General features: G+C 41.5%; 1 protein-coding gene across 1 annotated transcript in view; it reads right to left on the bottom strand.

The window, feature by feature from the left end:
• LOC140739850 (adenomatous polyposis coli protein-like) overlaps positions 1-14,245 on the bottom strand; it is a 219,621-nt gene that overhangs the window by 36,871 nt on the left and 168,505 nt on the right. Inside the window, 1 exon segment of the mRNA XM_073068452.1 lies at positions 9,023-9,224. Coding sequence (XP_072924553.1) covers positions 9,023-9,224 — 202 coding nt within the window.

The following is a 14,245-nucleotide window of genomic DNA, read 5'->3' on the forward strand; positions in this document are numbered from 1 at the left end:
TGTTGAGTTTGGGAGATAGTAGCAGGAAATGAGAGACAGAGGCAAGAAAAGGGAGAGAAAATATTGAGCAATACACCCTATCCTCATTATATGCGTCTTCAGACAATGTGGATTCACAGTTATGCGAGGAGCACTGCTTTCCCGCCAATACAAGTCATGTGCGCACACCTCACAGTCTCACTCCCGCTACTCCACATTGGTTTTGGCAAGGTGTGGATGCGCGATCTCGCGCTCTTAAACTTTTGTTAGTTTTACTTACAGTGCAGTGATTTTGTGCTTGAAATATTTAACTATACTTCCTAAGCATCCGATGTCATGTCCTGGGCCGTCAGGCGAGCAGCAGAGAACCGCTTTAACACTTGAAAAAAAGTTGGAAATTATGAACAGCGCGGCATTGGCTGAAGGTAACACAGCTCTGGGACGCTACTGTCGGGAACAGAATCTTGCCTTCAAAGTTCTTTTGTTGTTTAACAATGCGCCAGCCCATCCTGAACATTTGGACGGCATTCATCCTAACATAACAGTGCGTTTCCTGCTGCCTAACACAACATCGCTGATTCAACCACTCGACCAAGGTGTGATCCACATTCAAGGCATACGTATTTTTTTTGCGGCGGACTATCTCTCAGATGCTGCAAGCAACAGACGATTTTGAAAATCCCGGGAGTTTACCAACGGTGAGGGAATGGTGGAAGTCAGAACACTTGAGACAAATGGCGAAGGACGTGGACCCAAGTTTAGAACAGAGTCAGCATTTCAAGTCAAGTTATTTTTACTGTCATTTCGACCATAACTGCTGGTACAGTACATAGTAAAAATGAGACAACGTTTTCCAGGACCATGGTGTTACATGACACAGTACAAAAACTAGACTGAACTACGTAAAAAAAACAACACAGAGAAAGCTACACTAGACTACAGACCTACACAGGACTACATAAAGTACACAAAAACAGTACAGGCATTGCAATAAATCATAAACAGGACAGTAGGGCAAGGTGTCAGTCCAGGTTTCGGATATTGAGAAGTCTGATAGCTTGGGGGAAGAAACTGTTACATAGTCTGGTCGTGAGAGCCTGAATGCTTCGGAGCCTTTTCCCAGACGGCAGGAGGGAAAAGAGATTGTATGAGGGGTGCATGGAGTCCTTCATGATGCTGTTTCCTTTGAGGATGCAGTGTGTAGTGTAAATGTCCGTGATGGCGGGAAGAGAGACCCAATGATCTTCTCAGCTGACCTCACTATCCGCTGCAGGGCCTTGCGACCCGAGATGATGCAATTTCCGAACCAGGCAGTGATGCAGCTGCTCAGGATGCTCTCAATACAACCCCTGTAGAATGTGATGAGGATGGGGGGTGAGAGATGGACTTTCCTCAGCCTTCGCAGAAAGTAGAGATGCTGCTGGGCTTTCTCTGCCATGGAGCTGGTGTTGAGGGACCAGGTGAGATTCTCCGTCAGGGGACCAAGAAATTTGGTGCTCTTTACGATCTCTACTGAGGAGCCGTCAATGTTCAGCATCATTCTGTGTCCTCCTGAAGTCAACAACCATCTCTTTTGTTTTGTTCACATTAAGAGACAGGTTGTTGGCTCTGCACCAGTCCATTAGCCACTGCACCTCCTCTCTGTAAGCTGACTTGTCATTCTTGCTGATAAGACCCACCACGGTCGTGTCATTGGCGAACTTGATGATATGGTTCAAGCTGTGTGTTGCAGCACAGTCGTGGGTCAGCAGAGTGAACAGCAGTGGACTGAGCACGCAGCCCTGGGGGGCCCCTGTGCTCAGTGTGATGGTGTTGGAGATGCTGCTCCCGATCTGGACTGACTGAGGTCTCCCAGTCAGGAAGACTAAGATCCAGTTGCAGAGGGAGGTGTTCAGGCCCAGTAGGCTCAGCTTTCCAATCAGTTTCTGAGGGATGATTATGTTGAATGCTGAACCGAAGTCTATGAACAGCATCCAAACGTATGTGTTGTTTTTGTCCAGGTGGGTTAGGGCCAGGTGGAGGGTGGTGGCAATAGCGTCATCTGTTGAGCAGTTGGGACGGTACGCAAACTGCAGGGGGTCCAGTGAGGGGGGCAGCAGGGTCTTGATATGCCTCATGACGAGCCTCTCGAAACACTTCATGATGATGGATGTAAGTGCAACAGGACGGTAGTCATTTAGGCAGGACACTGAAGACTTCTTCGGCACGGGGACGATGGTGGCGGCCTTGAAGCATGTTGGAACGGTGGCGCTGCTCAGGAAGATGTTGAAGATGTCAGTGAGAACATCTGCTAGCTAGTCTGCACATCCTCTGAGCACTCTACCAGGGATGTTGTCTGGTCCAGCAGCCTTCCGTGGGTTGACCCTGCACAGGGTTCTTCTCATGTCAGCCACAGTGAGACACAGCACCTGGTCATTTGTAGGAGGGGTGGACTTCCTCACCGCCACATCATTTTCTGCCTCAAACCGGGCTTAGAAGTTATTCACCGCACCTGGGAGGGAGGCATCACCTGCACAGTCAGCTGATGTTGTCCTGTAATTGGTGATGTCCTGGATGCCCTTCCACATGCACCTTGTGTCGCTGCTGTCCTGGAAGTGACTGTGGATTAGTTGGGCGTGTGCACGCTTTGCCCCTCTGATGGCTCGGGACAGTTTGGCCCTTGTTGTTGTTAGAGCTGCCTTGTCGCCTGCTCTGAAGGCGGAGTCGTGGGACCTCAGCAGCGTTCCCTGCCATCAACCCTTCTTCCCTACAAGCAAATTTATGCTGAAAAACAAAATGCTGCCAGGCAAACAACCCTCACCACTTTATTCAAATCGGTGTCATCTCCTGCTGCCGGCAGTTCTAAGAGTTCTGTGAGTCTTCCTTCACCCCTTGCTGTGCTTGATATGATCCTGACAACCACAACCATCCACCTTATCCATGTAAAGCTGCCCAACACCACAACAACCACTCATCTCCCGGAGCGAACATACCTGCCACTGTTGGTGAATACTGTACACACTAGAATGTTAACTTTCTATGATTTATTACATTGAATATTACCTTAAATTGATTAAATATAATACAAATGTTGTCTTGTAGTACTGCTTTTCTGTCATATTGGTATGAAAATGTGAATAAATTACAGATAAAACATATTTAGGAAGCCCTGTGGAACGCATCCCCATTTTCTCCATTTAAATAATTATTTACATTATGCGTCAACTTTGAGGAACACACCCCCCCCCCCCCCGCATATAACGAGGATAGAGTGTAGATGGAGGTAGATGGTGGGGGGGGGAGAGTGAAGGTAGGAGACAGCAGCTGGAGGGAGGTAATCTTGAACAAAGGACACTGATAAGTAATGAGGTGATAATGGGAACTTCAGACTCTTTCTCATCATTCTTTATTGGGCACAGAGTCATAAAACACTACAGCACAGAAACAGGCCCTCTGGCCCATCTAGTCTGTGCCAAATAATTAATCTGCCTAGTCCATTGGACCTGCAACTGGATCACAGCCTACCATACCTCTTCCATCCACGTAGTCATCCAACTTTCTCCGAAATGTTGAAATCAGACTCACATCCACCACTTGTGCTTGCACATCCACACTCTCACCACCCTGAGTGAAGAAGTTATCCTCATGTTTCCCCTTAAACATTTCACCTTTCATCCTAACCCATGTCATCTAGTTCTAGTCTCACTCAACCTCAGTGGAAAAAGCCTGCTTGCTTTTACCCTATTTATACCCCTCATAATTTTGAATACCGCTATCAAATCTCCCCTCAATCTTCTACATTCTAGGGATTAAAATTCTAACCTATTCAACCTTTCCCTACAACTCAGGTCCTCAAGTCCTAGTAACATTATTGCAAATTCTCTTTGCACTCTATCAATGTTATTGATATCTTTCCTGTAGATAGGTGAACAGAACTGCACAACATACTCCTTACCAACATCTTATACAACTTCAACATTACATCCCAACTCCTGTACTCAATACTTCGATTTATGAAGCCCAGAGTGCCAAAAGTTTTCTTTATGACCCTATCTACCTGTGAATCCACTTTCAATAATTATGGATCTGCATTCCCAGATCCCTTTGTTCTACCACACTACTCAATACCCTACCGCTCATCATATACGACTATCTGGTTGGTCCTCCCAAAGTGCAACACTCCACACTTGCCTGCATTAAATTGTACCTGTCATTTTCAGCCCATTTTCCCAGCTGATCCAGATCCCACTGCAAGCTTTGATAGTTTTCCTCACTGTCTGCTATACCCCCAATCTTGGTATCATCCACAAATCTGCAGATCCAGTTTACTATATTATCACCCAGATCGTTGATATAGATGACAAACAATGCACCCTACACCAATTCCTGTGGCACACCACTAGTCACAGGCCTCCACTCAGAGAGGCAATCAGTCTCTGGCTTTTCCCGTGAAGCCAAGGTCCAATCCAATTTACTACCTCATTCATTCATTGTACAGTACTGCAGTAATTTTATGTGTTCCACTATACCGCTGCGACACAAAAAACATATTTCATGATATATGAGTGATGATAAATCTGATTCTGATATAGGTCTTTATTGTGGGCAGGTGTCAGAGAGAGGGGAGTCATGGTTGTGAAAAGGAGAAGGGAAATGGGGGAAGGGGAGGGGAAGCAGAAAGCACCAGAGGGACATTCTGTAATGATTAATAAACCAATTGTTTGGAATCAAATGACTTTCCTTGGTGTCTCAAGGCTAGGCCTCAAAATCTCTCAAAAACCATGGCTCCATAAACCTGTTATCTTGGCTTTTCATTCTGACAGGAACATACAAACTCTGCACTCTCAAAATTTCACTTTTGAAGGCCTCCTGTGTATCAAGTACACCTTTGCCAGAAACAACCTGTCCAATATGCAGTTGCCAGATCTTTTCTGATACCATCAAAATTGGTCTTTCTCCAACTCAGAATCTCAACTCGAGGATCAGACCTATCCATTTCCATAATTACCTTGAAAGAAATGGTATTATGATCACTCAATGTTCCTCTGCATAAACCTCTGTCAATCTGCCCGGTCTCAGTCCCTAATAGATCTTGTACCGCACTCTGCCTAGCTGGGACTTCTATGTACCGATTAAGGAAGCTTTCATGAATGCATTTGACAAACTTTCCCACCAAGCTCTTTTACAGAATGGGAATCCCAGTCAATACATAGAAAGTTAAAATCACCTACAAACACAACCTTGTTTCCTGCAAAAGTCTGCGACCTCTCTACAAATCTGTTCCTCTAAATCCTGCAACTGTTGGGAGATCTAAAATATAATCCCATTAACATGGTCGTATCTTTCTTATTCCCCAGTTCTACCCATAGAGTCTCAACAGACAAGCTCCCCAGGCTGTAACATTTTCCCCAATTAGTAATGCCACCCCCTTTAATCCCACCTGCTCTATCACATCTAAAATAATGGAACCCTGGAACATTGAGCTACCAGTCCTGCCCCTCCTGTGACCAAGTCTCACTTGCCATGTTGCCTCTCCACTCTCAGTCCTGCTACAGAACCTAAAACATCGATAATTCTTTTCCTCTCACAGATGCTGCTGGATGCATTAGTTCCTCCAGAATTGTTCCAGATTCCAGCATCTGATGTTTTTTGTGTCTGCCTCAACCACACACAAGGTTGACAGAAAATGAGGATGGGAGAGTAGGTTGCTTAACAAAAATAGGAAGTCAGATTGTTAACACAAGAAACAGGGTGATTGCAAGCCATTCAGAGACGTATGCAAAGAGAGAAAGCACACCACCGACAGCAATCACAAAAGGAAATACAAAAATATCCTCCAGCCACCTAACCAGGAAAAGCATCATCACATGAGAGGAGAAATTCACAAGAAAGAGGCAATCAGATGAACACAGAGTACATGTCTGAGTTGCTAAATGATCACTTTACATCAGCCTTTCCTCAGGAAGAGACTGTTGGAAACTCAGTATATCATTGAGACTTTGGATGGACTAAAATAAAGATAAACTACAGGAAAGGTTAACCACAATGCAAGTGGGCAAGACTTCTGATCCAGATGGGAGTCAACCTTGGTTGCAAAGGTCATCAGTGTCATAATGGACATCACTGCAGAGTCTTAAAGTGGCTAGGGATAATTTTTAGTGAGGCACTGGTTTTCTTTCCAAATTACTCCAGGTTCAGCAAAGGTGCCATTAGCTTGGAAAATAGCATATGTAACATATAAAAAAATGGGAGACAGTAAGAATTAACTAGTTTAACACATCACAGCAAAAATGCTAAAAATTATTATTAGAAGTGTTATAATAGGGAACTTGAAAATTCAAAGTCTTCATGCAAAGTCCCCGTCTTTTGTAAAAAGAAAATCGTGTTTGACAAATCTTTGGAGCTCTATGAATAAGTAATGCACAAGTTCAAATTTCCAGAAAGTGAAGTTAGGTGTGACACCAAAGATTATAGTAAAAAATAAAAGCCCACAGTTTAAGAGACAATATATTGGTATGAATGGAACATTCATGCTAGCTAATAGGAGATATAGAGTAGATGTATTTGTTTTTTTACACTGGCAAGACAAAAAAGTGGTGTGGCACTGGGCTTGGTGCCGGCACTGTAACTTTCTTCAATTTAGATGAATGAACCTACTGCCACTGCGTGAAGATAGGAGGAAAGGAAAGCGTGAAGCAGATAGAGGAGACTAAAAAGGGGTAGGATAGATGGGCAGAGAATGATCATCAGAAGGGATTCTGTATGTGTTGGAAATCTTGAGTAACACACACAAAATGCTGGAGGAACTCAGCAAGTCAGGCAGCATAAAAGGTGGGGAATAAATCAGCAGATGTTAGGGTCCAAGACCCTTCATCAGGTTTGGAAAGGTAAGATGGGGCAAAAGATCTGGCAAATAGAGTATAATGTGGAAAACTATAAAATTAAAGAAATTTAAAATGTGCATTATCTTGGGAGGCATGGTAGTGTAGTGGTTAGCACAAAGCTTTACAGTGCAGGTGACTGGGGGTTCAGTTCCCGTCGCTGCTTCTAAGGAGTTTGTACGTTCTCCCCATGAGCATGTGGGTTTCACTCCAGGTGCTCCGGTTTCCTCCCACTGTCCAAAAATGTACCGGTTGTTAGGTTAATTTGTCATTGTAAATTGTCCCATGATTAATTTTTAAAAAATGAACCTAGAGTGATTGTAGAGCTCTAAGATACAGAGGGACCCAAGTCCCTCGTATCTGATTCACAAAAGGCTGGTGTACTATATACAAGTATTTAAGAAAGATAAAAGATTTTTTAATGTTGGGAACTGAACACATAAGTATGGAAGGTATGCTTTAGTTATACTGTATGGTGCATCAGTGACATCACATCTGCAGTATTCTGTACTGTATTAGTGTTCTTTCTTAAAAGGATCATATATTTTTAATTCTGCAGTTGAAGCACAAGTAAAATGTACACAAAAGCAGGAAGGGAATGAGTGACTACCAGTACAATAGAAGGCAGGTAATGCAGGAAACCCGGTGGCTATTATACACACATCCCTCCCCCACTCCTAACAGGTCACTGAGGAATTTAAGATAATACTGCACAACAGCTAAAAAAATTAATTAAAGCTCTGCTGTTGTTCTAATTACATCCAATAATCCAGAAAATCTACTGCCTTGGTACTGAAGTTAACTCAGTGACAGTGCATTTTAAACAGAAATTGTTAAAGGCAATGGCAATGTGAACTTCAGAGGAAAATGTTAACAATGTAGAAGTATTAATTAATCATAAAGATTCATCTTTATTTATCAGAACTTATAAAGATAGCTCGAAGTAAGCACATAATATACAATGCTCGCATAGAAGTGGTATGCTGTTCTTCAGAATTCTCCCTTCAAAAGGTGCAACTTTCAAAGCAAAAACCTTCAGATCCTCTCTATTACATAAAAGAATTTTAAAGAAGCCTTGTATCCATTGTGGCTAATCAGAGGCATCACTGAAGACCATGCCATAAGCATTTTGAAAATGAAAAGCATCAATTGGATCTATTTCTAAATTGTAACCAATACTCTTCAAGATTCTGCTTATAACTATATCCCTGACCTACAGCACTGGAAAGGATCTGCAAATGTGTTGACAATCTCAGGCTTTAAAACAACTTAAAAGAAGTGCATTTCTGCATATTACTCTCCTCATTAGCTATTCCAGACATTCTGAAAGAAGTCTGGGTAATTTCAAGTGCAGTTCAGTTACGTAGATCAAAACTAGTACTTATTCTAGCTCAATGCACTGTGTAATGACTTGATCTTTTTAGCAGTATGTAAGACAAATATTTTCACTGCATCTTGGTACATATGACAATAATAAGCAAATACCAGTACAATATATTTAAAGATAAAAACCTTCAGGAACATTACAAACAGTAATGGGTATTGTTCTCCAAGTAAGTCTTACAATTTTCCATATTGCAGAATTGCTGAACTTTGTTGAGCACTGAGAAGTCAATATCTCCAAGTAGGGTTGGAAAAGATTATAGTGTTCTGGATATACCACACTGTTGGTCCTTTAACAATGGATTGACAACAAATCATACTGACTGAAGGTTAAGAAAAAGATTGAGCAATGTAGTGGAGATTTTGTAAAAGGGTAAATGGAAAAGACTGAGCACAGTATCTCATCCACTGAGAAGACTGTGAATGACCCTACGTTTACACATAATGAGCAAAATTTAAAAAACAAGTTATTTGAGTTAGAATTCAGATACCATTTAATGTAAAATGTTGCAATAGTTCAGTTCACACTGTAGTTTCACACTAAATTTTAACAAATATTTGAAACGAAAAATGTGAGAATAGTAAAATGTGTTGGATGGGAAATATGCATTGTTACATATTAAAGATAATTAATAAGTCTGCACATGTTTTGAGCCCATGTTAGCAAGCATGTCAACAGCACAAAGTTTGAGTTAAAGGCACGGCTAACTCAGAATATATTCAGGAATTCCTGCTGTGCTCTGAGTTAAAGAAACTAATTATACTCTAAAATAATAGCAATGACATAAATCAAGATGTACCTCTCTTTTTCTAATTCTTCGAAGCACCCAGTGCTTTCTCTGCTTCCATTGATCAATCCTCTTCTTGGAATTGAACCCAATGGAATTGGACTACACTCTCCCGACCGACCAGACACTGATCCTTCTCGGCTTCCATATGAATGCAGTGACATCTTTGGCCTTAATTTTATTGCAGGTGAATTTACGCACTCCAAGTTCAGTTCTGAAAAATAAAATTATGCATATTATCAGCCATTTTGTAAAAAAATGTTTTGGGAATTAAGAAAGATTATTATGAATTCAGAAAATTTCATCTAAAATCCATACAACTGTGAAAACATTCTTAAAATAACACAACCTACTATAGAATGAATCCGAATACTCAGAAGAAACTATTCCAGAAATCTATAGGTAAAAATATGCACTATTATCACTAGTGCTACCTGACAGCACTGGTTCAGTGAAGAAAAAATGAAGACCATTATGATTAGCTTAGGTATCATAAAGGGCATTCATATCATATCATGTTACGATTTGGCCCAGATGTGGACACAAAACCAGTTTTGCGATGAGAGTGTGTTTCCCTCAACAGCAATGCAATGTTTCACTGATTTGGAATTCATTGTCTTGTAGAGCAGTAGAAGTAAATTCAATTGTTGTTTTCAAAAATTTAGTACTTGAAGAATAACATAACCCGCAGATTAATCTGATACATGTTTGATGGGCCGAATCCCCTCTTACAGTTCTATGACAATTCAGTGTGAAAGGTATACAATAACAATAAGGTGAAAAACTCTGAAATGGGTGAAATGTCATCCAGCAGAAAGGTATTATGGTTGATAATGACAATTTCAACTCCTACACTGAATCACAGGCTTACCTTCACCTTTTGTCCATGAGCATTTGTTCCATCATGATAGCTGGGATGACCTGATTATTATATTTAGTCTATGCAAATCTTCAGATGATAAAGTAGTCAATGTCCACATGCAACATGATGTAGACAACATCTAGAGTTATGCTGATAAGCAAATATTTATCATGATTATTACAACAGACAATAAGTGCAGGAGTAGGCCATTCGGCCCTTCAGGCCAGCACCACCATTCACTGTGATCATGGCTGATCATCCACAATCAGTATCCAGTTCCTGCCTTATCCCCATAACCTTTGATTCCACTATCTTTAAGAGCTCTATCGATCTCTTTCTTGAAAGCATCCAGAGACCTGGCCTCCACAGCCTTTTGGGGCAAAGCATTCCACATATCCACCACTCTCTGGGTGAAAAAGCTTTTCCTCAACTCCGTTCTAAATGGCCTATCTCTTATTCTTAAACTGTGGCCTCTGGTTCTGGACTCACACATCAGCGGGAACATGTTTCCTGCCTCCAGCGTGTCCAATCCCTTAATAATCTTATAATGTTTCAATCAGATCCCCTCTCATCCTTTTAAATTCCAGTGTATACAAGCCCAGTCGCTCCAATCTTTCAACATATGACAGTCCCGCCATCCCGGGAATTAACCTTGTGAACCTATGCTGCACACCCTCAATAGCAAGAATGTCCTTTCTCAAATTTGGAGACCAAAACTGCACACAGTACTCCAGGTGTGGTCTCACCAGGGCCCTGTACAGCTGCAGAAAGACCTCTTTGCTCCTATACTCAATTCCCCTTGTTATGAAGGCCAGCATGCCATTAGCTTTCTTCACTGGCTGCTGTACCTGCATGCTTGCTTTCAGTGACTGATGTACAAGAACACCTAGATCTCATTGTACTTCCCCTTTTCCTAACTTGACTCCATTTAGATAATAATCTGCCTTCCTGTTCTTACCACCAAAGTGGATAACCTCACATTTATCCACATTAAACTGCATCTGCCATGCTTCTGCCCACTCACCCAGCCTGTCCAAGTCACCCTGCATTCTCATAACATCTTCCTCACATTTCACACTGCCACCCAGCTTTGTGTCATCTGCAAATTTGTTAATGTTACTTTTAATCCCTTCATCTAAATCATTAATGTATATTGTAAACAGCTGCGGTCCCAGCACTGAACCCTGCGGTACCCCACTGGTCACCGCCTGCCATTCCGAAAGGGACCTGTTAATCGCTACTCTGTTTCCTGTCAGCCAGCCAATTTTCAATCCATGTCAGTACTCTGCCCCCAATACCATGTGCCCTAATTTTGCCCACTAATCTCCCAAATGGGACTTTATCAAAGGCTATCTGAAAGTCCAGGTACACTACATCCACTGGCTCTCCCTTGTCCATTTTCATAGTTACATCCTCAAAAAATTCCAGAAGATTAGTCAAGCATGATTTCCCTTTCGTAAATCCATGCTGACTTGGACCAATCCTGTTACTGCTATCCAAATGTGTCATAATTTCATCTTTTATAATTGACTCCAGCATCTTTTCCACCACTAACGTCAGGCTAACCGGTCTATAATTCCCTGTATTTTCTCTTCCTCCTTTCTTAAAAAGTGAGACAACATTAGCCACACTCCAATCCACAGCAACTGATCCTGAATCTATAGAACATTGGAAAATGATTACCAATGCGTCCACGATTTCTAAAGCCACCTCCTTAAGTACCCTGGGATGCAGACCATCAGGTCCCGGGGACTTATCAGCCTTCAGACCCAACAGTTTATCCAACACCATTTCCTGCCTAATATAAATTTCCTTCAGTTCATCCATTACCCTAGGTCCTTTGGCCACTATTATATCTGGGAGATTGTTTCTGTCTTCCCTAGTGAAGACAGATCCAAAGTACCTGTTCAATTCGTCTGCCATTTCCTTGTTCCCCATAATAAATTCACCCATTTCTGTCTTCAAGGGCCCAATTTAGGTCTTAACTATTTTTTTCCTTTTCACATACCTAAGGAAGCTTTTACTATCCTCCTTTATATTCTTGGCTAGTTTACCTTCATATCTCATTTTTTCTCCGTGTATTGTCTTTTTAGTTATCTTCTGTTGCTCTTTAAAAGTTTCCCAATCCTCCGGCTTCCCACTCGTCTTTGCTAAGTTATACTTCTTCTCCTTTATTTTTATACTGTCCTTTACTTCCCTGTCAGTCACAGCCTCCCCTTACTCCCCTTAGAATCTTTCTTCCTCTTTGCAATGAACAGATCCTGCACCTTCTGCATTATTCCCAGAAATACCTGCCATTGTTGTTCCACTGTCATCCCTGCTAGGGTATTGTTCCATCGAACTTTGGCCAGCTCCTCCCTCATAGCATCATAGTTCCCTTTGTTCAACTGTAATACTGACTCTTCTGATTTTCCCTTCTCCCTCTCAAATTGTCGATTAAAACATCATATTATGGTCACTACCTCCTAATGGCTCCTTTACCTCGAGGTCCCTGATCAAATCTGGTTCATTGCACAACACTAAATCTAGAATTGCCTTCCCTCTGGTAGGCTCCAGTGCAAGCTGTTCTAAGAATCCATCTCGGAGGGACTCCACAAACTCCCTTTCTTGGGGTCCAGTACCAACCTGATTCCTCCAGTCTACTTGCATGTTGAAATCCCCCATAACAACTGTAACATTACCTTTGCGACATGCCAATTTTAACTCTTGATTCAACTTACACTCTACATCCAGACTACTGTTTGGGGGTAATACAAGGTAATAGTCACCTATAACACGACAGGCTACCCGTTTCTCCGAGCCATTCCAAAGGGTTTCCACCAAATTCACTATCATCAACACCCTGACGGTTAAAAAAGCTTTCTTAAAAACTTCTTAAAATCTTCAGAATGATATTAATCCAAGTACTGAAATGAAAATGGTTCAAGTTTGAAGATGCAATTGATCAGAGGCAAGGTATTCCACAAGTGACTTACACCCTGATCAAATTGCTGTGCACATCTGTACAAGACTCAAACACTCTGCAAAGACAGCTCTCAGATATTACTTCAGGGACAATCAGAAAACTCCTAATCAGTGTCCATAATGTCTGGACTGTCCAAAATACAATTAACACCTTGAAGAGTCTCTTGACTTGTCTGTTGAAAAACATCAGGACAAATTTGATCAGAACAACCAGAAGATCCTGAAGATAATGTATGTTAATTGGTCATTGTAAACTGTCCTGTGATTAGGCTAGAGTTAAATCAGTGGGTTGCTGGGCAATGTGCCTAACTGAGCTGCAAAAGCCTATTCTAAATACAAAATAAAATAATTAAGCAGAAAAATGACACTATTGGATCCAACAAACCACATATTAAGTGGAAGAAAACCCTACCTCTAGATAGTTGAAGGATAAGGTCCAATAAAACCTGTGACCTAAAGGATAGATTATGTAAGGAGTCCAGGTAGTACGCTAACAAGGTGATAAAAATGGCTGGCATTAGGACCACCCATGGCACAAACACCCAAGTTCCACCACATTGAGAGCAAGATCAGACAAGAGTTTATCCAAATATAAAAAGACAGTAATTGTCCATATGAAGATGCAATTCAAAAACTCCTCAATCAAGACTTACACTTTAATGTGGCTGGCCTCAACTCCAACCTACAGTACAATATCCCATTCAATCTTGCCACACCTGGACAATGACAGTAGTGCCAAGTGACAACAAGGCCTCTAAACCAAACTGTGTAACTGTTGAAACTCTAAAATTTGGCACACAGGAAATTCAATCACCAACAGCATCTTGCAAATCTAGAAAAGAAGCACACATCAGGGGATCTCAGAGACTAAGTAATTGTGATCATCTTCAAGGAATCCAAATCTGTTAACAACAGGTCTCCCTGCCATTCGTCTCCAGTGAAGTTACCAGAAGTGTCCTTCATGACCACCTCTTCGTAATGAAGAATTAGATTCTGTTCACTTAAGGTATAATGAACATCACCTCTATTGTGCGACAACTCAAAAGAAAATAAAAGGAGCAGCTTCAAGTACCATGCAGTAATTCAGTATACAAACATTCAAAGGCATAACTCCAAATTATTGTTGACTCACTTATTGCAGAGAAAGAAGAAAAAGGGTCTTATACTAAACTTCTGCAAAACAGATTCTCTCTAAATTTCCTCCCCCGTACAACTACACCCCTTGAAATTAGTGCCCCATGAGAAGACTCTGAGAGCATTTTACATTGCAGGAAATGCTACTCAGCAAATAGAGGTATTAATGATGAAATTGCCACTTCCTGTAGCTGTCTGACGGAATAAAAACACCTTCAAAGATTAAGATCACCAGGCAGTAGTGATTTCCTACAAACTTTGAAAATATGGTATTG

This window comes from Hemitrygon akajei, chromosome 2 (genome assembly GCF_048418815.1).
Source record: "Hemitrygon akajei chromosome 2, sHemAka1.3, whole genome shotgun sequence".
Taxonomy (NCBI): Eukaryota; Metazoa; Chordata; class Chondrichthyes; order Myliobatiformes; family Dasyatidae; genus Hemitrygon; species Hemitrygon akajei.